General features: G+C 32.0%; 1 protein-coding gene across 2 annotated transcripts; it reads left to right on the top strand.

Moving 5' to 3' along the window:
• The first annotated feature begins 10,390 nt into the window (after positions 1–10,390).
• On the top strand, positions 10,391–26,067 carry LOC134234341 (uncharacterized). Of its 2 annotated transcripts, none has more exons than XM_062716388.1 (4): positions 10,391–10,593; positions 12,422–12,673; positions 12,760–12,939; positions 13,540–14,458. In XM_062716388.1, exons 1-4 carry the CDS (start codon positions 10,461–10,463, stop codon positions 14,010–14,012), a joined length of 1,038 nt encoding a protein of 345 aa, XP_062572372.1. In that variant the 5' UTR covers positions 10,391–10,460; the 3' UTR covers positions 14,013–14,458. The 2 variants fall into 2 exon arrangements, with proteins under 2 accessions (XP_062572372.1, XP_062572374.1); XM_062716390.1 differs by lacking the exon at positions 13,540–14,458 and adding an exon at positions 25,709–26,067 and having other exon boundaries at positions 10,392–10,593.
• The last annotated feature ends 1,291 nt before the right edge of the window (positions 26,068–27,358 follow it).

Raw genomic sequence — 27,358 nt, 5'->3', positions numbered from 1 at the left:
AACTTTGAAACGACAAAGTTTCCTGTAAAATGAGAACTATTTTACATAATTTCGAGCCAGATTTTAATTGATATTTTATTTTGAGTGCCAGATTTTAATTATTAATTTTACGACATAAGTGATATTATACCCCTTATTAATTTTACGCTGTGGTTCTAGTACATAAGTGATATTTATACACCTCAATATTGATTTAACGCTGTGCCTCTAGTACATAAGTGATATTTATACACCTCAATATTAATTTAACGCTGTGCCTCTAGTACATAAGTGATATTTATACACCTCGAATTTGCAAATATTGGAGCTTACTCTCCACCTTTTAAAATAACATTTAACAACAAAGGATGGTTAGTAGACCTTTCTCAGAATATGTTGCAGATTTTAAACAGAGAAGTCCTTGATAACAAGAGTTGAAACGTCCTGTTCTTTTCTTGAGTAATTAAAAAATGTCAAAAAATGTATTTATGTTTGTTCAAACGAGGGATGATAAGAATATCATACACTGGCTCGATTTTATTATTCTTATTTGGATATTGAATACTGTTTGTTATCTAAATATCCTTCTTATGCATTCATTTTGCATGCGCTTTTATTTCTCAGATATGTTCAGATTATATGCAAATGTATTTTATAATCATGCTAAAATCAATCTTTGTATACCAAAAATTAAAACAAATATTACATTCGTACTTGATAAAAAATGTCACAAGAAGAGCTTGCTGGTCAATTGCTGATTTTTACTTATTGAATATTTTCTTTTTGCATAAGACATCTATGATTTTGAGTTTTTATACATTGTATATACATTAAAGATATGGAGATAACGAACAGTATTTAATCTCAAAGTCCATAAAACAATACAAAATAAAAGCAGAGCAAACATGGACCTGCAAAACATCAGAGATGGGATCAGGTGCCATGAAGGAGTAAGCATCCACTGCTCACCGGTCACACCCGCCATGTTCTTCCTGTCATGATCATGAAATAATGGAAAAAATTCGTTGTCAATTCAGTGTATAATGGACTAGCAATAAGTATGAAAAACGTCAGTCAGCATTTGACTCAATGATAAATTTGCTGACAAGGTCATTGTATCGACCATAGAACTTACGAAACTGCTGATATTCTTGTTTCATCAATTTGCTTGAAAACTACTTACTTTGGGACTTTTTCTGACAAATATATTAATATGTAAACATAATTAAGATAAACCAAGAGAATGATAGGCTTGTGCTTTGTGAACATATATGGAAAAATCAAAAGAATTAACGATAAGTCTTTTATTTGGAAAAAACTGTTTTAAGTAAGGTATTGTTTTTCTTACTGACCTCTATAACAATGAGGGTAGTTTTTTTTACGTCTCGACTCTTTGATTTACTTTAAAGTGAATACAAATTTTGTTGATTATAATAGTCTTGAAAGAGCAGTGTTAGATAGACTGAAAAAGAAATTGTGATAAAATTAAAGTTTATTGGACCACATATATCAATTTCCGTCTTGATGTATCTATCTTTATCTATAAACATGATAAAGATTTTAAAGATATGTATAATATATTTATAAGCAAAAAGAAAAGACCCAGATAACTCAGTTAAAAATGGAGAGAAAACAGTGTTTTCCTTTGTGTAGCAGACTTTCATAAAAGATTTGAACTTCCGTTTAAAATAAGACAATGATCTAAACTTCAATAGCTACAGTTTCAACTATTACACAGAATCATTCCAACTGACTATTATCTTCTTAGACTAAATCTGATGGATTCTCTTGCATGTAGTTTCTGCATAAGTGACATAGAAACAATTGATATTAATTGTTTGACTGTTTTCATGTAAAAGGATTTTGGTGTACCATTGATGAACGGATTTTAAACAAGTTTAATATTCATTGTAGTTTTGATAGACAAGAAATACTATATGGTAAATATGAAAATATGAATGTTTATAGATTTCAAAACCTTTTAATACTTATTAATACTAAATGTAAAACAAATTAATTTTGCTTTTTGATATGAGAATGTTGCAAAAATAAACGCAGAATCTATATTAAAGAGGATCACAGAAAAATTGAAAAATATTTGTTGTTAAAGAGTTTTAGATATGAGGAATACGAAAGACAAATATTTGCGATACATTGAAAGCAATAGAGTTACAAATACATGTAGATATATATCCTAAAACTTTTTTGATTGATCTTTTATCTTTTTGTATGATTTAGAATTATTTTCTCTTGCTGACCTTTCCCCTGTTTTGTTGTCTTTTTCTTCCAAACAACTTTCACATTCTATAAAAGTAAATATTGAGTGTAGATTGGATGTAATTGTGTACAAAAAAATAAAAATTATCGTACAAGAACAGGCGAAAGAGTTATAACACAAAAAAAAAGAAAAAAAATAATATTGACGTAGTTAAAAGATAAAGAATAAATCTGGTTTTTATTAATCATTGAGCATTGGAGTGATCATTGAACAACAGATACATGAATTAAAATCATCCGTTGACAACAGAACAAATGATGTAAATACAGCAAAATCCGTAACCGTGAATTTGTAGTATATCCGTATTCAATGCATGTACAGGATGAAAAACTTCCTCAACTAATGCACGAAACTGTTTGTCTTAGTACAGCAGAGTTCGACAAAGGTCAAAGAGATAGCTTTTTCCTGTTTTTATGCTGTAGAGAGTGTTAGAAAGGCATTATACTTATAAAAGAAAATGCATTTGTGATTTTTAATATCATTCAATTTGACTGATTTTAAACTAGGCCTACCTGACCATTTAATATATTCCGGCATTGATCTTTTTTTATCAGCGGCATTTTTGTCTGGGGTATTTACACCTGATTTTAGTTTTGAACGCTTAAGCACATATTTTGACTTGAGTTATCATTATAAAATAAATTAAGATGTAACTTGACATCTTAAATTCTATTTCTATTCGCCCATAAATATTTCTTTTACTTGTGGATGTTTTTCTATTCCAATTTTATTGAGCATTCCATTAATCCAATTATATGGCATATTAGAGAAAATAAAACGACTTGGCAATGCTCGAATCATTAAAACTGTAACAGGTAGAATAAGTCGGCTGTTTTTCGAAAATCATAATAATGGCTTTTTCTGACGTCATCTTGTAAAATCCGAGTTCACTCCTAATTCCTCATGTAACGTGAGTACATTCAACAATTATTGACCTCATGTATATGTAATGTATGCGGTAGTGAAACCTACATCTATCTTCCTTTCCCAACTATCGTACAAGTGCAAAAGTTCACTTATTTCTGGCTTTGTTCTGCACTCAAAACGAATCACACAACGTAAAAACAGATGATACAAACAAACCTTTGTCTTAAATTTTGAAAATAACAACTTGGGATTTGTTGATAGAAGAATTTCACGACTTAACTGCACGTTAAATGTTTACCCAAATTTCAGCCGACTTATAATGAAACTGCTTGAAATATTCATCTACTGAAACGAATTTTAGAAATCTATTTTTTAATCAACTTTATACACCAGCGGTTTATAAAATGCGTAAACTGCCTTGAGTTTTGTTATATCGTATAATATAAGTTGAAATAAGCTTCATTCTTTATAATTTAATTTCAGTGCAGACAATGAGACAATTTTTTCCCCCATAACAAGGTGTCGCATTGATTAAATTTTAAATTATATTGTTATATCGTATAATATAAGTTGAAATAAGCTTCATTCCTTATAATTTAATTTCAGTGCAGACAATGAGACAATTTTCCCCCCATAACAAGGTGTCGCATTGATTAAATTTTAAAAGTAACGTCAAGCGGAGTAATACGTTTTTTGACCTAACTCATTAAATTATTAATTATGAAAATAAAAATGCTCAATGCAGCTATGCTATGCAAGTGAAATATCGGTATTTAGTTTTCATTTAACAGGTCGAGGAAACTACCTTATATGGATATTGCTGTTATTGCGCACAAAGGTGCTCACAGAAAAAAATGATCCAGTTCAATGAATGAGCCGCAAAGCATGCTGGTCTACTACATGTTTACATTTCACTACAAACATGTGGTTCGGGTCAATTTACAACATGATTTCAAATGCCTTTTGGGGACTCATCTAATATCTATTTTTAATTTGTTTGTTAAAAATAGAAAGAATAAGTAGAAAATAAGATGTTCCATGCTCCTAGAAATAGTCTTTAAACAACAATATTTATGGATTTTATGCTTATTCCGTTAATTCCCACTTTCTGTCATCAGCTCATACATAAGTCATGTCTGACAGAAGAACGAAAGACAACTCTGCATGTGAGATTGGTTAAACTTCCGTGATAACTTATTCTCAAGTGCGGTATAAAAATAATGCATTTCTGAAAATGCGGAATAAGTGTCTTCATGAATAAAACTATAAATTATGAAACTATAAAAAAATTAATATATATGTACTTTATTCCGATATAAAAACAAAGTGGAGATAAATGTATAACGGAGTAAATGTCTCCATAAATATAATTACTGAAAAATTCATTATATGCTATTTATTCTGTTATAAATAAGTTGACATAAATATATTACGGAATAAAAGTCTTCATAAATAAAACTATCAAAATTCAATATGTATACTTTATTCCGTTATAAATGAGTTGATATAAATAAATATCGGAATAATTGTCTTCATAAACAAAACTATCAAAATTCATTATATGTACTTTTTTCCGTTAGAAATAAGTGAAGATGAATTAATAGCGGAACAAATTCCACGGTCTTCAAAAACAAAACTATCAAATTTCAATATATTCCGGTATGCGCTTTCTTCCGTTTTTTCTGAACATATACGGAATAAATGCTATCTATATTGCGATTACATGTAAATGCACAATATATTTTGGCACTCTCATTTATTCCTTCTCTGATCAATTTCATTGACTACAATAAAGTAACATTTAAAATGTTCACATCGGATATTTTATTTCTGCACGGATTTCAATGTACAGTGTATTCCAGAACAGGTTAGGAAGTAAAAGTCCTTTGTTTGTACGTTTCGTGACAGTGTAAAGAAATCCCGCACACTTCTGTATAGGTTGAATATTGAATGAGTCGCTTATCACGACCTTCTACATTTTTAAGAAAACTGAATGCATTGTGATACCAAAAGATACTTGTTAGCTGCCTATGCCCCAAAAGGGGTAGCAGGCATAAATAAGTAAGTATGTACTCCCTAGATTTTTCTCAAATTACATGAATAATTCAGATGGGAGAAATTCAAAAGTGTTTACATGAGTTATAAATTTCTTTCTGCAACATCTGCGACATTAATTTTCCGTACTTACAAGCATATTATTGTTTAAATTCTTCCTAAATAACATTATGATTTAAGGTAAGGTTTGCGTTAACAGGGAGATAACTCTTGCGAATCACCAAAGCGTTTGAAACAGGCAAATTTAAACCAGCGATGCTAAGCATCTCGGTAACGAATTTCCTCTGTCATACTTGATGTTTGTTGTCACTTAATTTTAGGACTAAAACGAAGGACGTTTTTAGGAGAAAGTCTTATAACAAATCAAAGCATAGGAATCTTACAAGCCTTTGAGATTAGCGTGATGCATGTGGATGAATCAATAAAGGAGGACTTGTTTATTTTCGATACGAAACGTGGCAAGTTCAAGTTGCACGGCAATTCCGATCAGAAGAAAGTCATTGACGCATTGTGCTGATGTGTGTTTCTCGCTTCACCTCTACACTAAAATTTTAAGTGAGAATGGGAAAGAAAAAAGAAAAGACCTGACAGTATCCTGTAAAGTATTATGCTATATGCAGTCCGAACCGGGAAGAAAAGTCACGGTGCATTTGACCATGTCCAATGATGATGTTTACAGTTTGATTGCTGATAGTATTTTCATCAGGTAATTATTTAACTATTTATTTTACTGAAAGTTATGAATGAACGATGAATAAACGGTACAAGGATGTCAGGATGTGACTAATATCCCAACATTGCCGAAAAATGAAAAAAAAAATGCATTCATTCAAGAAATTATGAAAAATAAAATCCTTGCTGTTTAGGCCTCAGAACAGGTATTCCATTGTTCAAGTTACCTTTTTAAATGAGGTTTGATTTTAATTAATATCTCATTTTCTAATTAATAAAAAAGAGATACAGATTGTGCATGACAAGAACATTAATTTTCTTGATCAAGCATTTGCATTTCACTATTTTACAATAATTTCATATTGATTCTTCATTCATTATATTGGAAATTTATTCATTTCATTGAGTGAATGAAACTCAGTGCAATTCCTTATGCTATTCAAAAAATGCAATTCCTTAAATGTTATTGTAAAAGTGAACACATGTGATTTCAGATCATGGGTCATTAATTGGAATAGATAAGAACCAAAAAAAAAGTACTTCAGTGTTTTCTTAAAAGATTTGTGCCATCAATCAAAGTAGAGGTCATCCCATATCAGCTCAAGAATATTAAAGAAATTTGGATGGATCAAGCTAAGATGTTGAACCAGACATGGCAAAATCAATGGAGATTTGGAGAAGACTTCTGACTTGTAATACCCAATGCATATTTTATATGTCTATAGATTATAGAAGAAAATTTAATGTTCAACAACATCCTATCTAGTATATACATGCTGTTTTCCATATATTTAGAAAAGATGTGTATGTGATGATTGCAGTTCATGCTCTGCTTGTCCATCTTTGAATTTGTTTTCAGTAAAATAAATGTATACATCATAGGTATTAAAGGTTGCTTTTGTCTATACTTACATGTGACAAGTTTCTTTAAAGGGTTTGTAAAATTGCAAGGAAATTAATACATGAACAATTAGGATTAACATTTTTATTCATTTAATTTTGTTCTTACCAGGACCGAATATGCTCAAATAAGTATTTCTGAAAACTGACGAGATTGTATATAAAGCTGCAGTGAACATGTATAATTATATCTACTGTAACAGTTTAAAACATTACACTTGGCAATTGTAAGGTTGTTAATTTAGTAGGAAAGATAAGACCAATTTATTAATCTAACAAAATTAAATTTTTTTCACAATAACGTACATGTAGTTTATTTTAAAATTGTTTACATTTATAATCTTTTAATTTTTTTCTGTATTTTGATTTTAAAAAGCAGAAAATTTTGTTATATTTAAATTATTATTTCATGGATATCAAGGAAATATATCTATCACTGTAGCATTGTTTCTTTTTACCTGTTCTTGACAAATATTTATCATACTGACAGTGTTATGTCATTTTGCAGAATTTGCCTTTTCTCTGAAATCAGAAGTACTCTGTAAACTCATTTAAGTATGAATTGATGTCACTTAGAATTCATCTTTATTTTGTTCTGTCTGATATTTCAATTTAGAGTCTAAGACTTTCTAATCCAATGATTGAGCTAATGTCCATGAAGTGTAGAAATAGGCCATCTTTAAAAAATGTTTGTTGTCGGCCTCTCCAGACCGACTGACTAAAATGACCAGACTGAAAACTTTTTTTTCAATGCAGGGCAGTATTTTTTTTTCTTTTTATTTCTCTTATCCCCCTTAAAAAATGTTGTTGAATATTTTCTCACCTTAACTGACACAATAATTTTACCCTGAGTCGAGAGGGCAAACAAACATTACTTTAAAGATAGCATTTCTACTCTTCGAAGTAAAGAAATAATTTAATTATAAAAACAGCAGCTTCGTGGATGCAATGCTTACAACATTTCACTCAAAAAGTGGCATACATGTACAGTGTATAATGACAGTCACCAACCATAACTGAATAAAGATATTTTGCTACAAAGATGTCTAGAAGTTACTACATGTTGGAATAACTAATCAGCATGAGGTCAAATTCATAGGCTTTTAATTGGTTTAGTTGCAACATGTTCTGAAGTATGTTTATATACATAAACATGTACTTCTAAAGGTGTTGCAATATAATTCATGGACAATTTCATTAGAATATTCAGATTAAAGATTGCCATAAATACTAGAGTTCTTCCATGGAATAAATTTTTAGACCATCATGTAGCACAGGAAGAGTTTTATTTTGAATATTTTTGGCCAATTTATGCCTAAAAACAACATAAAAAATAACATTAGTCTTTAACATTCACCATGACAAAGTGATATCAATGTTGTCTTTAAAAGTGTAAAAAAGCCTGGTTTTTATGTTCCGAACCCATAATATAGCCCCTGTTTCCATGGAAATAATATTGGGGACATACATATTTTTTCAGTTCATATTAATGAAAATGATCAAATTAATAACTTCATGGATTTTGATGGAATTGGTAGATATGTAAAACGTTGGTTTTTCTATTTTTGTTGCCATGGCAACGGTTTCACTTTATCAAGGAAAATTGAAAAATCTTCTTTTTTACCCAAATTTACACATTTTTGATAAAGGAAAATTAAAAGTTTAAATAATAGAAGCATGAATTATACTAATTCCGGTCGTTTTGATGATAAAAGTTTGATAATTTATAAAATAAATCAATTTTTTCAATGAGAATAATATTCGAGGTGAAATATGAAATACGTTAAATTTGGCGTCTTTTACTCAAAAAATGAGACGGGCAATATCTTTGAAAATCATACTAAGTGGTGAAGCTAATCTCCCTGAATAAATTGATATATAGCATGTGTGCATATTAAGAAAAATATGAGTTGGAGGGAGACGCAAACCTTACCTTAAAAATAACGATCCGTCTACCTTCGTTTCGAAATTACACCTTGTACTGCAATAGTAGCAACAGAACGATCGTGTAAAATAAATCGGGTGGGGAAGAAATTTTTTCTAAAGGATTACTGCTTAGAACATTGCAAAAATTTCTATTTCCCTTATATAACATGAAAAAGGGAGGTTGTACGAAAACGCTCGATGTTGTCACACATTGTCCAAAAAGAAAGACTTTTAGACAGTTTGAGCGATATGAGAAACTTTAAGTTTGTCTTATGGTACTATATTTTGACAGAGAACGTCGACTAGAAGCAATTTTATCATAGTTGTGACATTACTTTTGGATCTACCCTCGTATTATTATTTTTTTTTTTGAGGTTTTAATTATCTTTAAGTACAGTGTTAACTAAAATCAACCTACCCTAGACAAAATTAGAACCTTTACACAGAATTTCGAGCCTGGTTTTAATTCATTTTCTTTTTTTTTGGATGTAATATGACGTTAAAAATAAATGTTAGGACAAAAGTCTACGAACTTTAGAATGATCCTCGTATATGTATAATGTCAGTTGTAAATTTATATTCACATGTTTATGCACATAGCATACTAAATGCGCTCAGAAGCCTCTTATATTACAAACAAAATAAAACATATAAGAAAAAATACGCAGGGGTGATAAGGAAGTATAAAGAATATTCCATCTTGACTAAAGCAGTGATACATTATGTCGTCATAGTAGGCAAGATGTTGTAGGAAACGTGCGTTTTGTCGGACTCAAGAACCAAACTGCATGTCTTCAGCCTTCAATTTGACTCTAGAAAATGAATAGAAACATGATAAAATTATCAATCATAATCTTTTTTTTTTATTTTGTCATAATATTTTCATTTTTATTAAAATCTACCATTGATGACCTCCTATGTATACATCAAGTAATATATTACTTGAATAATATAAAATATATTTTATTACTAATAATATTATTAATATATTGGAATATTGGTCATGTCGTGTAAAGAGAATTTAGCTAAGACGGAATGCACAAATTAAAGATATGCAAAATGGAAATTAAAATCAAATACTAGTATCGTGAATATTATGTGAATTCAGCACTTTACCAGTTTCTGCAGCTAGTACAAGCTCTAGCACGACATGGTTCCCAAATCCTTATATATGTTAAATTAAATGAATAATTACTGTGATATCACTAATTATCGTGGGGGTTTAATATTTGTTGCTTTCGAGGCAAGGAGAGCCCGATGAATTCATGTCTACCACGAAATGTAAAATTTAATATACATTACTACTAAAACATTCTCCATCCACGAAATTAAGTCCCCACCAAACAATATTTCCCTTAAACTTCGAAAATATGACCCCACGAAAATATGTGATTTTACAGTATATAAAGAAAACAGCTTTGAATAACAGTTTTGATAAAATAATTTATTGAAAAATGATTTCACCATTGTATTGCAAACATTGATTTCCAAATTATATATCTTTTTTGACATTACTTATACGTGAATATAACAAAATAACACTGAATGCCCCAGAATGACTCCGTTTTATTTAAACGAAAAAATCCCACATGACTTGATAATGTTTTCATTGTATCAATGTGTATAACAATTACATTGACGTTGTTTGACGAATTGAATGAGGTATCCATTGACAAAGCAGGAAATCTGGAAAGATGTTTTCCTGAAGTTGGGATTGCTATTTACTATTGCTCCTGCTCATTCTAATGGGTTCAGTCTATCGATTAAGGTTGTTTTCCTGTGAATGAGATCACCCTCAGTTATTGCTCCTGCTTATTCTAATAAGCTCAGGGTGTGGTTTAAGATGTTCTGCCTACAGTCCAGACGAGGAAGCAATGGGGAGGTCTACGAAAGACTACCCCTATTACCAAAATACGGTAAGTGTATTCTCCATAGTATCTTATTCTGTAGAAGATTTCATTTTCAGCAAAAAATGTTTAAGATAATGTTATATTCAGCTTTAATTGTGCTATTACAACCTATCAATCCAAGTCATAATCATGCTTTTAAAATCTTGAAATATGTACGGGAACGAGAGGCGTTGACGTGGCAAGGTGTCCTTTATGATACTTTTAGTGCCACCAAAGTGTTTATAGAATCAATTCATAAAATGTTAAATTTGGGCAGCCGTTTCAATTCTTATTAACAATCATCAACTTATATTGTAATCTATTTAACGGGTTTTATTATCTTGAACATATTTCTTTTAATTTTTTATGAGTCAAAATATATAATTTGAATTTTTATAATCATATTTTTAAAAAAGCACTTGTATAAATGTTCACGGTATGGAATAGTAAGAATAAGAATAACACAAATTTTGTGTATTCCCGCCTGTTGTAGGGTAATTATTTAGAACAACAACACAATTAAAACGCTGAGAAGGAAGTCTAACTGTTTGATGAGTGAAGCTGGTCTGTGTATTGTTCAGATGTAAAACACAATGCGCCACTATTTCATGTTGCTCCAAAATTAATTTTTAATTTCATAATAAAAGCGATGTGTTCTACTTTCTCACACGTCTTACATAATTGTGATTTACTTTAACATAAATTAGGCTCAGTTTCTTCTGACGAAGGTTACACAATTAATTCCTGGGGATTCACTGCATATTCAAAACTTTACTGTAAAAAAAAGTTCTCATAATGAAAAGACATTTACCATTTACACATGTCTTAACGGATTGATTTAGCGAATCTAAAAGTATACCTAAATAACTGCCTTTAGAAACATCATACAATTTGAGTTTTATAGGATAATCATTAAAATATTAATGGAAATGAAAGACAATTTGTGGACTTACTGATTTACAGACAGACAAATCGAAAGACGGACTTATTACTATAGAACACCAACAGATTCGTCTACGGTGGTATTTGTAATATTATTCCTATAAAAGCAATGGAAATGAATTTGAATTGTTTTTCCAGCAATCCATTTAATAACGTATTTTTCCCAAAAGAAGTAGTAAAATTAAGAAATGAAGTACTTACATGTAAACAGTCATGGTTTGCTGTTTATAAAAGTTTGCACTATATATCGATGTGTTTCTTTATACCAATAACTATATTAAGCATACACTGTATCCATACTATTAAAGTTTCAAAAGATGATCAATTTAAAGAAGGAAGATGAATGCAACAAGATTTTGAAAATCCAAAAACATCAACCAAAATCAAAAAATCATGAAAATGTCTTTGGAAATTCAAAAAAAATAACACCACAATTTGTTTGCGGATGTTCCACATTGTGTTTTAGATTAAAAAAAACGCCCTAATTTGATAAGTGAAAAATTGATACCTGTTAATCTTTAATTCACATAAATGATTACCTTCAAATTTTACGTTTGTAGCATTATTTCATTGATTTACTATTCTTGGATATGTACAACTAATTTCGAAGAAAAATTAAATCTCTAGGCTCCTTTGACTTTTTTCCCAGTGATTCGCTAATATCCACCATAGAGGGACACTGTAACATAATTTGTCCCGTTTTGTTCACACCAAGACACCGTTGTGATAAAATAGTTAATGTTTGTCAAAATTGTCAGAATCGGAGAGAAAAATAACGGGCGCTTAAAGTTCTCTGTATACAGCAGCTTTTTCATTTGTAAAATATAATGCGAGAATATGAATAGGTGACTGTAGAGATATTGAAAATGTTTCTATAAAGAGCATTTGTAAATGTTTTACTCGTTACTTTCAGTTGTTAGAGTTCGACAGTATGGGAATCACGTAGCCTTAACTATTGATGATATTGACAGAAGGTTTGATAAGGTCACGTGGGAAAGAAACGGAGCGAAAATAGGAACCAACAACCAGAAATTTCACATCATCGTGGATCTGCCAAACGTTGTCTCATTGGTAATTCATGATGTCACAGTCAATGACAGCGCCACCTATCAGTGCATATTGAAGTCTGGAAGTAAGATGGAGAGAAGTGAACTTACTGTACTCGGTGCGTACAATATCAAAGCTTGTAGTGATATTAATGTAATGACGTCATATACATGTTTACTTATCATTCATTTCCCTTCCTTTTAGAATTTTGTCCAATCAAATTAGTTGGACCTGCATTCCAGGTAAGGACAGAATTAACAAGAGCACAAATACGATCACGGTTGACACATCAACCCATCCTTTCAACGAATTGGCGAAGTCGGAACTACGTCAAGTATGACGTCATTATTAGCAGAGTTAAAACAACAAAAGATATCAATAAAGGTATGTTGTTTTTCCATCCTTACTTATCACAGCAATTGAGATATAATACATGTATATTAAAAACCACTAAGACGTTTTTAGTCTAAACTTGATTGTTAACTTCCTTATACATGTGTCATAAAAATCTTCGGACCTCGTAAAGTAAAACAAACACTGATTAATAAAATATTTTTACACTTTTTAAAATAAATTCATTTAAGAACCCTCTCTACACTGCACACTAAAAAGTTCTCATTCTAAAGTATTTTTCTGTAGTTAAAGTTATCTGCCCCTAGATCTAAATTCTTAAAAATAGAAAATTACAATATATCACTCAATTTGTAATTAATTCAAGTATTCTTAAAAATTTAAAAGGCCAGGATAAATTAACTGAACGTGTTATTTACATGTATGTTCTCTATTGAAGTAAATAACAGTGATTTCTTTTCACTGATACTGTGTTGTCTTTGAACATTTTTCCTGCGGGTGAATGCCACGCACCATACAGTGAAAATTAGATAAATAAGCTCAATATTAACTATGTTTTTAAGGATTATTTGATATTTTTTAAATAATAATAATATAATTTATAACCATTACTTTCTTTTTATATATCTTTAGATCCTTTCTGTCAGACCACAGAAACAGCCATCACAAGAACTCTTCACTACGGCGTCCTCTTAAGTAAAAACTCAAGGCTTCACTGGAAGGCCCTTAAAGGTATGTCTGTAATCAACGATATTTATCAGCGATTCCATAATACGACAGTACATACAAGGACACCCCAGGAATTCAGGAAAAAGTGCAAGGCATTATCAACTCTCAAGTGTTCCGAACGTCACGTGACCTTTGCCTCTGATGACGTAGAGTTCGCGACTCTGTGGACATTCTTACAACATGGTAGCATTACAATCAAGATGGATGCGTTGTTTGAAAGTCGAAATTTAATGATTGTGAGGAGATACTTCAGGAGTGACAGGTACAGACCAGAGGAGAACGAGAAGTGTGTCTGTTTACCGGGAATTTATCGTGAAACACTGAAATCTAAAACTGTAGAATTCAGAGCATGTCACAATAAACCACGACTTGGCTGAAAATTACTCACTGTTTTAAGAAAAAAGACCAAATGGCTTTAAGAAAATGAAAGCACGCACTTATGAAAGACCTTTCTGTGCATTTTCTTTATATGGTTTTCAAAGATCACATATTTGTATCCTGTTGAGCCGTATATTTATCTCTAGATTATTGCAGGATATTTTTTGTTTCATAACTTCATCTAAAAACAGACTCTTTTTTATTTATTTCTCATGTTTGATATTCATATACTACACATAAGTTCAAAAACAATGCATTATAAATTCATCAACTGGTCTTCAAACAAATGCCCTATCTGCAATTTTTCTTATTGTACTGTTTATGAGAGTTGAACAATGTCACAGCCTATAAGACAAAAAAGATACTCATTATGTTTATTATAAAACATTGAATCATTGGATGTAAGGATATCTAAAATTAAAATAAATGGTATCTATGTCTTCAAGTTCATTGAATATGCAGAATCAAGTTTTGCGGATCTATTTCTAAAGAGAGGTTGGATATCTACAAATAAGCCGATGATATAAACATACCGTATAAGTGGAAATTTTAGCGAAACGCACATTTAGCAATTTTACCTTAAAACACGGTAAATTATTTTTAGCGAGATGTAATTTTAGCAATTTTTAAAAAAAAAACTCACTGAAAAACCTATTTAAAATAAACTGATGTTAATAATTAGCGATATTAAATTTTAGCGATCTGTACACCCTCGCTAATAATGCCCAAATTAAATCCTCGCTAAAAATTCTACTTATACGGTATCAAGATAGATATACAAGGATATCAAGAATCTCCTTTAAAGTAAAAATTTCGCAAATTCTATGGTCAATAAAGAAAGCTCATTTGCAGCTACAATTTACTGTTAAGGCTAACGTTAACTGATCCCTTTCATACAAATTGTTAGGCCATTATTTTCACATTGAATTATATACGTTTTTTCTCCTTTTGCAAACATAACAAAGCACACATCAGGTGTGACCAGTCGACAGAGAATGCTCGCTCCTCCATAGCACCTGACCCCATCTTTGAATTCCGGAAATCGTGTTTAATTTGCTCATGAGCCTGTGCGGACTTAACTGGCTAGACAAATATTTGTAACTTGAAGTTTCATAAAATCATCATATAAACCCCCTATATCCTAACCATGTATTAAAAGTACAGATGTGAATTTAAAACTCTCTTTTTGAAGTAAACCATATAAAAGCGCTCTTTTAGAGGTAAACTTAACAAACGTCGAAGACATGGTTTACGGCGATTTCTTGCATATCAACAGATAGTCAAGGTCACGCGTTTTTCATCGTTTGAATACATAGTCAGCCCACCTTTGTCGACTGTTCTTAAGAAATTGTAGTTGTATATGGAACAAAATAATGTCATATTAAAAGGAGAAGAGCCGACAGACTTAATTTAACAAAAACATGTTGAAAACAAACTTCTCGCTCTTATTGTTATGACTTCGATTGACTTATTAAATATTTCAATTCAACATGTGATGTCCAACTGCTAGTGTACTCGTGAAAATTGTTTTCTTTAAATTGACCTCGATGTAAATCACTATGTTTGGTTGCTGTTTTGAGAATTTGGCAAATTAATTTCTTTTTTAATTTCGCAATTGCCTATTCACGCATGTAAAAAAATCATAGTGACATACATATATTATAATATAATATGCCAAACACGTGTTCGAATTTCTAGCGAGAAAGAGAGAGGACAGAAGAAGAGAAATGTCAACAAATACGCTGACCGATAGGCCTGCCTCCTATCATTATTTATTCCGTGACCTAAAAACTACTCCGGATACTTGTCAAAAATCAAAGACTACACAAATGTATTGTTGCTTCAATTTTTACTCATGACAACAAGGCATTGCTTTTGTGCTAATGTTCTACCTAGAATTACCCTGTATGCCTTGTTCTTTCTATTGCTTGTAATATCACCACTACAAATGTTATTGTGATTTAAATTCAAGACACGTGGCTTAGGTTGATCTATTCAAAGGTTATAGGGTAGAACCGGTTTTATAAATAAAATTGGCAGTAAACTTGATATTGCTATAGCCTGTTTCTTTTGAAAACATGTCCTATGATAAATGTTTCCAGACCTTTCTCAAACACTTTCATGATTTTCAACAGAAAAAGGGTGGCTAAAAGAGGGGTGTAAAAATAACAATATATCTTATACTTTTCGGCGAAAATAAGGACTCACTAGTGACCGATTCGCTGGTAAAAAATGTGCATTATCATCTACACTGACAAACCTTTGTTTGCCTTATACGGCTATTGTTATAAATGCGCACAGAGGATCTTACCACGAGCAACTGACCAATCATTGAATGAATTGCAACGTTTACGCCAAATGTATGTTTACATATTTTACTTCGAACACGTAGTTCAGGTCAATCTATGATCATGTTAATTAATGGACTTCAAAAAACAAAGTTCTTCAAAGGTAAGGAAAACGAGCAATATCGCTTGTGCATTTAAATGGACTAAACTTTGTTTACATTCGTGATCACGTGTTCGGCCAGGGAATTCACCTGGCAATTGTATTCACCGGTAGTACAACAAAGGAATTAATACAGACGCAAATCGCTTTTGCAGTATGACTTTCAGAAACCTAGACTTCCGCCGTTTATTTAACAAATGAATTGTTTGTCATTATGAGCATGTAAAAATGCTTTTCATTTACCGTAAGATTTTCCTTTTTTTTCAAGCGTAAAATTCCAGTAGTATTCGTAGTAACCCATAATGCAATACTCATTCAGCTGATTGGTCAGTTAAAATCAAGCTGGTGCCCAATTTGCTAATCCGACGCCAAAAAAATATAGTCCCGGTTCCCATTCAAAAATATTTGTCCAAAAAGAAATTTTAATTCATGACTACAGAAAATTGTATTATAGAGAATATTTATTGAAGTTTGAATGAATGTAAAAGAGATCGATTGATTGAAGTACATATCTACAGACATTATCAGCTGATTCTAGGGTGGTGAAAACTGAAACGCAACATAACTTTTCTGTTTACCATGCCTCCACGTGCTAGTCACTTCCTAGCCAGATTTCCGTGAATAATTTACCCTATCTCGCTGAAGTCTCGCTAACTCTCGCCAGAGCCACCGCCAGAGCTACTCTGCACTCATCGGGTTTTATAATTTGCAGAACACAGAAAAAAAAGGTTCCGAACACATTAGTAGGGGTGAATATATTTTGGATTGACTTCATTTATAGGTTAGTAGAGTAGTCGCAAAAGATCCAAAAATAGGGTATTAAGGCCATCCATTATTTGTATCGTTTGATTGGACTTTTGGCATTGTTACTGTTCTTTTCACTTCATTTAATTAAGTGAGTAAAAAATAATTCATTACATACAGGTGAGATTACACCAACGCACCATGTTTAGCCCATGCAGTTAATTTTGCTTTGGTTTTATCCCCATTCGGCACGGTTCAAACTTCAATAGAAAGGATTGAACAACAAATAGTGACAATAAATATCTCTCAGACATCCCTCAGTTGATTCGATACGCAAGACCATGCTCTATTTATGAACATTTTCTAAAACGAGGAAATTTCTTCACAAAAAAGTTGTGTACAAAATATAAGTAGCCGGTATTTTGTAAGTTCTATGATCGATTAAATGACCTTGTCAGTAATTACAATCTATGTTTAATTCAAGTACTGATTGCGCAATTTTCTGATCATGTCAATGAGCACATTTTGCATACCAATTGCTGGGCAATTTTCTGACCATGTCAAGGAGCACCTTGCGGGTGTGACCGGTCGACAAGGGATGCTCACTTCTGCATGGCACCTGAACCCACCTCTGATGTTTTAGAGTTTCTTGTTTGCCCAGTGCCTGATTTGTTTTGTTTAAAGAATTTAATACCTTGAAGTTGTTGCTATTTCCACATATTTCTTTTGAACAAATCACTCTCAATTAATGGCTTAATCCTGGTCCATATAAAGACTTCACACAGATTGGAGAGTAGATTGGTTTAAAAGAATTTCTAATATTAACTGGATAGCATACAATAAAGCACCGATCCAATTTGAGGAAAAAAATAACCAATAATAAAAGGCCAAATAGCAACTGTGAACAACGTCCATCTTCTTTTTGTTTTTGTTTTTTTTTTTTTTTTAGATTTTTAAAGCTCCCTTCCCTTCCCCCAACCAATTCTATATTTTGGCCCCAGTCAAATACAAACGGATATTTATTGACTGAACTAAACTTGAATTCATACAATATGTAAAAGCTTTAAAAGTTTGTTATCCGTTTCTTTCCCTGTGCATGCATGATGATGACTTTTTTGTTAAATTTCAACCCTTCTAAATTAGGACATATTTTTTTTGCAAATGTATAGGATAAAAGCTTTCAAAAGTACAGTCATGATGTGTCATGCAAATATGAAAGCATCCTCAAGACGTGCATTTTTCAATTGAAAGGGATGTATAAATATACATTCATATTTCTTGCTGGAACATTCAATGTGTGATGAAAACATTTTTTAAGAAATAACAAACATATTTATTGAAATTTTTTACAAATATTTTTATCAATTGAATAATACAGAATACAATTCATGATTAATTTTCATGTTTATAATTTTTCATGATCATATTCAAAATGTAATATTTTTTTTTATTTTTCAAGACGCTTTATTTTGAAAATCCGAAATTGAAATCAGTTCCAAATTGATGGGGGTTGTCACAGTCTGAAAATAAAATTTAAATATGTGTCATTAGAAAGAAAAGAAATTATGATGACCAGACCAGAAATTCAACCAGCGATTAGACCCGTATAAACTTCACTTATGTTTTTGAAAATTTTATTTAAAAAAAACAAACCTGTTTAAAAGTTAATATAGAGTATATTATTTTGCTTTAATATTTTTTTGTACATTGTAAGCCAGACCCATGTGGTTTTAATCTTCTTCCTCTTTTTGTTTGAGATTCTGAGCTCCTTCTTCTCGAAGTTCTCTTTTATCCACACCTTAAAAAATATACTTAAAACTGTGACATTATTACATTGAATATGACCGTCTAAAAATACCAAAGTTCAATATAAATAATTATGAAACAGCAGAATATTATCGATCAACAGTCCACTATCATTGAGCAACAGTACAGTTATATTAAATTAACTCAGCGTCATTTTACTTTACGTAATCAAATAGTTTATAATTTTACCTTTCAGAAAATATGTAGGTTGCTTTATGTTAAGATGACTAGAAAATGTCGAAATATCTATTCAAAAGTTTTTAGTCGATTTAGCTGTAAAACGCAAAATCTCAGGTAGTTAAAGGGTTAACATACTCGCTGGAAAGGGCTGCAAAAGGGAAATTTGAAAATGTGCTAACATGATATATAAATTCCAAAAAACTATTTAATTTTGAGGCCGTTATTAGGTGCTTTACCTCCAGCATTATGCCATGTTTCTGCAGCTAGTACATGTTTAAGCCCTAGCACGAAATGGTTCCAAAATCCTTATATATGTTAATGTATAATTGTAAGAAGAAAACAGCTTAAATACAGTTATTGAAAAATGATTTCACCTTTGTAATGCAAACATTGATTTTCAAATTATATATCTGTGTTTTCATCTCTTATACGTCAATATAACAAAATAACACAGATTACCCCAAAATGACCCCTTTAATTTTAACGTAAATATCCCACATGATTAGATAATGTTTTCATTGTATCAATGTGTAAAACAATTACATTGACGCGCTGTTTGACGAATTGAGGTATCCATTGACAAAGCAGGAAATCTGGAAAGATGTTTTCCTGTGGTTGGGATCGCTATTTACTATTGCTCCTGCTCATTCTAATGAGTTCAGTCTATGGATTAAGATTGTTTTCCTGTGATTGACATCACTGTTTATCCTTTACTATTACTCCTTTTCATTCTAATGAATGATCCCAATCAATTGATTGAGATGTTCTGCCTACAGTCCAGACGAGGAAGTAATGGGGAGGTCTACGAAAGACTACCTCTATTACCAAAATACGGTACGTGTATTCTCTTTAGCACCCAAACCTGTAGAGGAGGTCATTTTCTTTTACTTAAATTCGGTACGTGTATTCTCTTTAGTATCCAAATCTGTGGAGGATTTGACAGATGTCATTTACAATATATTTTGCAACTGAACTGCAAATCTTCTGATGTTTTCTATGGAATAGAATGTAATCTGTGTGGACTTATTTATGTCGGTGAAACAAAGGGATCGCTTAACAGAAGAATATCAGGTCATCGATTTCAAATAAATTATGGTGGTCAGCAGTTTTTATATAAACATTTTAATTCACCTGATCATTCTATTTTATCAATGAAAGTTAGAATTCTCGAAAAGATTTATCACCACACAAATAGTCCGTCGTTGAGTACACCTTTCCGTAAATAACGAGAAGAATTTTGGATTAGGAAGAAAGGGACAGCCTTTCTCTATGGATGTAATGACAATGTCGATAGTGTTGGAAATCTTTCAAGCCCGCAGTGTAATAATGTAAATGTGATGGGACTTTTTAACAATACTCAGAGACGTAAGCGTAGTCATGGACATCGTTCGTACAATAAACTTGCAATACACGACGTCTCTTTTGATTCCTTACTACCTTATGTAAATCAATAGTTAGGTCTACATCATATTCGAACAAAACTTTACTCTGTCCCTTTGAAACTTTTAAATAGTCTTCTTGAGAAGACCAAGGAACATCCAATTTTAGATTCCTCGTCACCTGAATATAGGCTCGGATCTGTGATTATGGATATTGCATATCATAGGCTTTTTAAACCCGCGCGTTTCACGGAAGAAAATGCAGCTAAAACAATCCGTCTTTTCCTTAAACTTCAATATGCCAATAAAGGAATTGACGCGGTTAATATAAGTAATATTCTTAATCACAAAAGGGTCCAGACTTGTATTCCACCTTATTTCAAGTTAAAGACTACACCTTGTATTTCCTACAAATATACATCGTCCATTGCTTCCAAACTTTTCAATTACAAAAACACTTTACATGGCCTGGATATCGACTATCTGAAAAATAATCCCCCTTCGTGTTCATGTTCTTCTTCGCCCTATAACTATAGTCCTGCTGGATACGTTATTACAGGCGACGCAAATATAGTTAATAATGAGGACCTTAGATCACTTATTTTAAAAGGTCCTAATTATAAGAAACCCGATCCTTCAACTGGCGTCGGAATTCATAAATATTATGAATTCTGTTGAAAATTACGCCAGACGATGGGCCAGCTATGAAAAAGAAGACGTTGACACCTTGTCAGAATGGATTAAATGTACTAGCATTAGATCCATGTTAAAGTCACGTATTAAAAGATTGAGGGGCAGTATGAAAAGCATCTAACCCTTTGTGTTCAATAATCCAGAAATGAAAAAAGAATTAGATAGGTTAAACGATCAGTACACACTTGTTCCTGCCGACAAAGCAGGTAACAACATTGTCTTCGTTTGTAAGGCTCATTAAATAAATTGCATTCTAGAAGAACTTGGATTTAATTCTACAAGTGGTAATCCTACTTATACTCATACTTCTCTTTCTAAGGAAGTAGTTCTTCAAAATCACCTGTCAGTTTTAAATACTTTTAATATTCCACAGAGCCAAAATGAATTTGAACTACCTTATATATATTGGATTCCGAAACTTCATAAGAATCCTTACAAACAAAGATACATTGCAGATTCCAGTAAATGTTCAACCAAGCCTCTTTCGTTACTTCTCACTAAAATATTGACAGAAGTGAAGGAAAAACTTCAAGAGTACTGTACAACTATATATTCAAGAAGTGGTGTAAATCAGATGTGGATACTTAAAAATTCTAAAGAACTTTTGGACAATTTACAATCAAAAGACTTTACAAAAATCAACAGCTTAAAAACTTACGACTTTTCAACTTTATACACAACAATCCCAAACAAGAAATTAAAATCCAGGCTTTTTGATATCATTGACAGCTGCTTCTTCAACAAAAATGGAACTCGTAAATTTACTTACCTTGTCATTGGTCATTTGAATAATTATTTTGTTAAAACAGATTCTGATTGCACACATAATTACTCTGAAGTTGACATCAAGAAGATGCTTGAGTTTCTGACTGACAATATCTATGTGGTTTTTGGAGACCAGGTATTCCAACAATCTATTGGAATTCCCATGGGTACAAATTGCGCTCCGTTATTAGCAGACTTATTTTATATTCATATGAAGCAGAATTTATGCAAAATCTAATGCGTGAAAAGAAGAAAACACTTGCTGTGGCCTTCAACTTAGATATATCGACGACGTATTGTCAATTAATAATGATAATTTCCATTCCTACGTCGACACGATATATCCTGGTGAGCTTGAGATAAAAGATACCACAGAGTCCGACACTTCTGCTTCATACGTGGATATTTTACTTGATAAAGACACTAATGGTAATGTAACAACCAAGCTATATGATAAATGTGATGACTTTAACTTTTCTATCGTCATCTTCCCTTACTTATGCAGCAATATACCTTCATCACCTGCATACGGAGTATATATATCTCAGTTGATTCGATACGCAAGAGCATGCTCTACGTATGAACAATTTCTTAAACGAGGTAAATTATTGACAAGCAAGTTGATGAAACAAGAATATCAACAGTCTCGTGATGTTTCGGAGGTCAGTGTTTTCTGCTCTTATTTTGTATATTGTTTAATTGACGTTGAAATTGAAGACTGTTCGTTATTTCCATATCCTTCCTTTAGAGCCACCAGAGTGTAAACAAAAATCAATTGAAAAAAAGTTGAATTTGGGCAGCCCTTCCAATTATTAAACTTAAATCGGTATCTACTTTTACGGGTTTGGGTTATCTTGAATATGGTTTTTATAAATTTAAATCACAATGATATCGTGTGATACCGCTATAGTTGTGGATGTAATAATTTAGAACAACAGCATGTTTAAATCACAAAGAATGTAGTCTAATTGTTTAATGAGTGAAGCTGCTCTGTGTATTGTTCAGAAGTAAAACACAATGCGCCACTATTTCATGTTGCTCCAAAATTAAGTTTTACTTTCATAATAAAAACGATGCGTTAACTTCTTAAATATCTTGCATAATTGTGATTTTTACATCAATTAATTAGGCTCAGGTTCTTCTGAACAAGGTTACACACTTAATCCCTGGGGATTCACTGCATACAGTAGAAAAAAAGTTCTCTTATATAAGAATGGCATTTTACATATACCTATGTCTTACCCGAATAATAAAGCGTATTCAATTTGGCATAAAATATGCCTAAATAACTGCCAATAAAAACACCATCTCGAATCTGATGGGATAATCATTAAAATATCTATTCAGAATACGGAAAATATGTGGACTGACAGACTTACAGACAGACAAGCCGATAGACGTAGTAAATACTATAGATCACCAAGAAATTCTTATAGGTCCTATTTATCTTTATGAATTCCTTTAAAAAGAATAGAAATTAATTTCAATTATTTTTCCAGAATGCATTGCAAATTTAATCTTCCCGAACCAGTAGTAAAATTTAAAAAATTCGTACTTAAATCACCATGCTTTGCTGCTTATTTACGTTTGAACCACATGAGGTTGTGTTTCATAATAACAATAACTTTTTTAAGTAGGTCACTACCATTTAACTTACAAAAGAACATCGATTTAAAGAAGAAAGATCAATGCAACGGGATATAGAAAATTGATACATAAGTAGAATACTGTATGGGGGATTTATTTCACGGGTTGTAATTTTCACGTTTTTCTCTTCTACAAAACAATCACGGTTTGTTGATTTCGCGGAATCGGTATATAATTAAGGTTACCTCTATTGTCTCTAACCCTAACCCTAACCCAGTAAACTCAAGTTTATCATGCATAAGAATATGTTAAGAATATCAAAGGTCATATCACAAGTTGTTTGCAGATGTTCTACATCGTGTTTAAAATCTGCAAAAAAGACCCCTAATATGGAATGTTAGAAACGAAAACCTATTATCTTTAGTTTATAAAAGTTGACTTGAAATCCTACTTCAATATTCATAAAACTAATTTCAGATGAAAATCAGATGTCTTCGCTCTTTTGCGGACTTCTTTGCCAGTTATTCGTTAATATACACAACAGGGAAACTCAATATCATAGTTTGTCAGATTTTGTTTATATTTAGGCAACGTTGTGATAAACATAATCAAGTAATTGATTGATTTTATGTTGTTTTACGTCCCATTCGGTAACTTTTCACTCATAAAGAGAGGTCCTCATATACTGCTGAAGGGCTTCAACATTTTGACCTTTACCAGCACTCAGGACAATTATGGAAATTATGATTATCGTGAACAGGGCTGTCGTAACACGGGGCATCTATTCTTAAAATATCACCCAAACAACCAGCCAATTTTCACTTCAAAGTGCAGAGCGCAAGGCGAAGGAACAGTTGCTAACTATTTGTTTTAGGTCAGTCGCAACCTAGATTCGAACTCACGACCTCCCAATTCCGGAACCAGCGCTAAACCAACTGACGTACCTTGAACGGTATATTAACTGGCAAGTTGATGAAAATGTTTCTATATATAGCGTTTGTAAATGTTTTACGTGTTACTTTCAGTTGTAAGAATTCGACAGTATGGCCTTAACTATTTGTGATATTGACAGAAGGTTTGATAGGGTCACGTGGGAGAAAACGGACAGAAAATAGGAACCAACAACCCGAAATTTCACATCTTTCTGGATCTTCCAAACGCAGTCTCATTGGTTATCCATGATGTCACAATCAATGACAGCGCCACCTATCAATGCATATTGAAGTCTGGAAGTAAGATGGAGAGAAGTGAACTTACTGTACTTGGTTGGTACATATGTTATTACGTCATATATAACAATACGATTTGTTTAAATAATGTTTAAATATCTCATTGCTGTGGTAACATGTAATTGGTGTTCATTCTCCCTTCCTTTTAGAATTTTGTCCAATCAAATTAATTGGACCCGCATTCCAAATAAGGACAGAATTAACAAAATTCGATCACGTCTGACACATCAACCCTACCTTTCAACGAATTGGCGCAGTCGGAACTACGTCAAGTATGACGTAATTATTACCACAGTTAAAACAACAGAACACATCAATAAAGGTATGTTTACGTCCAACCTTATTTATCACAGCAATAGAGGCATAATACGTACTTAATAAACACCATCAAGACGTTTTTATAGACTTGCTCAAGTCTCTATGTTTTATTTTTTTCATAAATATATTTTTTAAATTCTTTGTTTTTGTATCTGTATGCTGTCCACCGGTCTCTGTCATAGTTTAATGTTATCAAACAAAGAGAGTCTCTTTGTTTGACATTATCAAAAATAAGAGAGAGCACTATAACATAGAGACTTAAGCAAGTCTGCGGTTTTTTAATATAAGATTAGACGAGACTAGTAACTTCCTCATACATTTGTTATATGCATCCTCATATCATTAATGGGCTCTTTGTAATACAAATTGATTATTGTCACTATCATTTCAAAGAACAGGAGATATTGTTTAATTTAAATTTGTATTAATCTTTTCTTTGATTTCTAACTGTGGAAGGCAGTATTAAAAGATTAATTTTCCGAATTGCTCTTTTTTTCAGATAATAATAAACTTTATATCCAGTACATGATTCTCATATATCTTTAGATCCTCTCTGTCACACCACAGAAACAGCCATCACAAGAAGTCTACACTACGGCGTCCTCTTAAGTAAGAACTCTAAGCCTCGCTGGAATGCCCTCAAAGGCCCGTCCTTAATCAACGATATTTATCAGCGATTCCATAACACGACAATACATACAAGGACGCCCCAGGAATTTAGGAAAAAGTGCAAGGCATTATCAACTCTCAAGTGTTCCGAAAGTCACGTGACCTTTGCCTCTGATGAGGTAGATTTTGCGACTCTTTGGACATTCTTACAACATGGAAGCATTACATGCAAGATGGAGGCGTTGTTTGAAAGTCAAAATTTGACGATTCTGAGTCGATAGTTCAGGAGCGACAGGTACACCCCAGGGAAGAACGAGCAGTGTGTCTGTTTACCGAAAATTTATAGCGAACAATCGAAATCTAAAACTGTAGAATTCAGAACATGTCAGAGCAAATCACAACATGTTTGAAAAAGATTAAATGGCTTAAAAAAATAAAGTGACGAATGTATAAAAGACCTTGCAGTTTCCTTTTTTTCAAATGATCACATATGCTTATCCATTTGAGTCTAATATTTATCCTTAAATTAAAATGTTATTGTTATATAGTTTAAACTAAAAACAGACTTTGTTTCAACAAGAAACATTATTTAACAATGTAAAACATGTATAAGAGGAAACATTTGAAGAATAAAGATATAAATTCACCATGTTCAGTACTAGTTTACTTAAAGATCTAGGTTCATTTTATGCATAAAATGGCCCTGTACTTATATCAGTTATTTAACTATCACCCTCTTTCCCATTTCATATGTCAAAATAAAGTTGACACTTGACGCTTTCAATTCCTATAATAAAATTTCTTTTTAGAATCCAGATATTGAAAATAGACTTTGGGAAAGTGAAATGTTCTTGAGATATGCAGAAAGTATGCGTATTTGACTATTTTGAGCAAAGAATTTAAATGTGAGCACAGCCTAAGATCCAAATAATAAAACTTGTTTTTTGATCTTCTGAAACAGATCTTTTATTATGTAATTGTATATTTTGGATCAGAGGTTGTGCTCTTTATGAAAAATTGAAAAAATATCCTTCAAGTACAGACCATTTTCAAAGAAATTAACAGGCTATAAGGAAAATGACGCAGTTCATGACGTCATAATGCATTGACCTGAGAAAAAAATACGTGATGATTAATAGGCACATGGTCAACAACACTGTGATAGGGTTAGGGTAAGGGTTAGTGATAAATACTGCTTTTGCAACCCAAACACAGCGGTTTCGATTTTTCAGAAAATCTCAGGGACAAATAAGGCCCAAAGTGGCTCTGTAAAAGATAAATAACGAGATGGTGTTGAACAATTTAGGCCCGAGGAGGGGATGTTTTCTTTAAATGTGTCAACACTATCGAGTTATTTATATTACTTAAAAAAATTCCGTACTTTGGGCCCCAAAGAAATATTTACCCATTCAAATAACCATCTGGCTGTTATACAATAGGATGTAGCCCATTTAAATATCCAACTGTGACACAAAACAATATCCTAATCAAACACCCCTTTTCATTCATGGCTTAGTGAGCATGAAACTACATGGTGCTGATATCATTTCAATCCTTTTCATTGCACTGAGCAGTCATGAAATCAGA

This window comes from Saccostrea cucullata, unplaced genomic scaffold, assembly GCF_032062105.1.
Source record: "Saccostrea cucullata isolate Sc308-1 unplaced genomic scaffold, CSIRO_AGI_Scuc_v1 ctg3790, whole genome shotgun sequence".
Classification (NCBI taxonomy): domain Eukaryota; kingdom Metazoa; phylum Mollusca; class Bivalvia; order Ostreida; family Ostreidae; genus Saccostrea; species Saccostrea cuccullata.
Note: the sequence above shows the minus strand (reverse complement) of the source record. Positions and strands in the feature narration are given on the sequence as shown.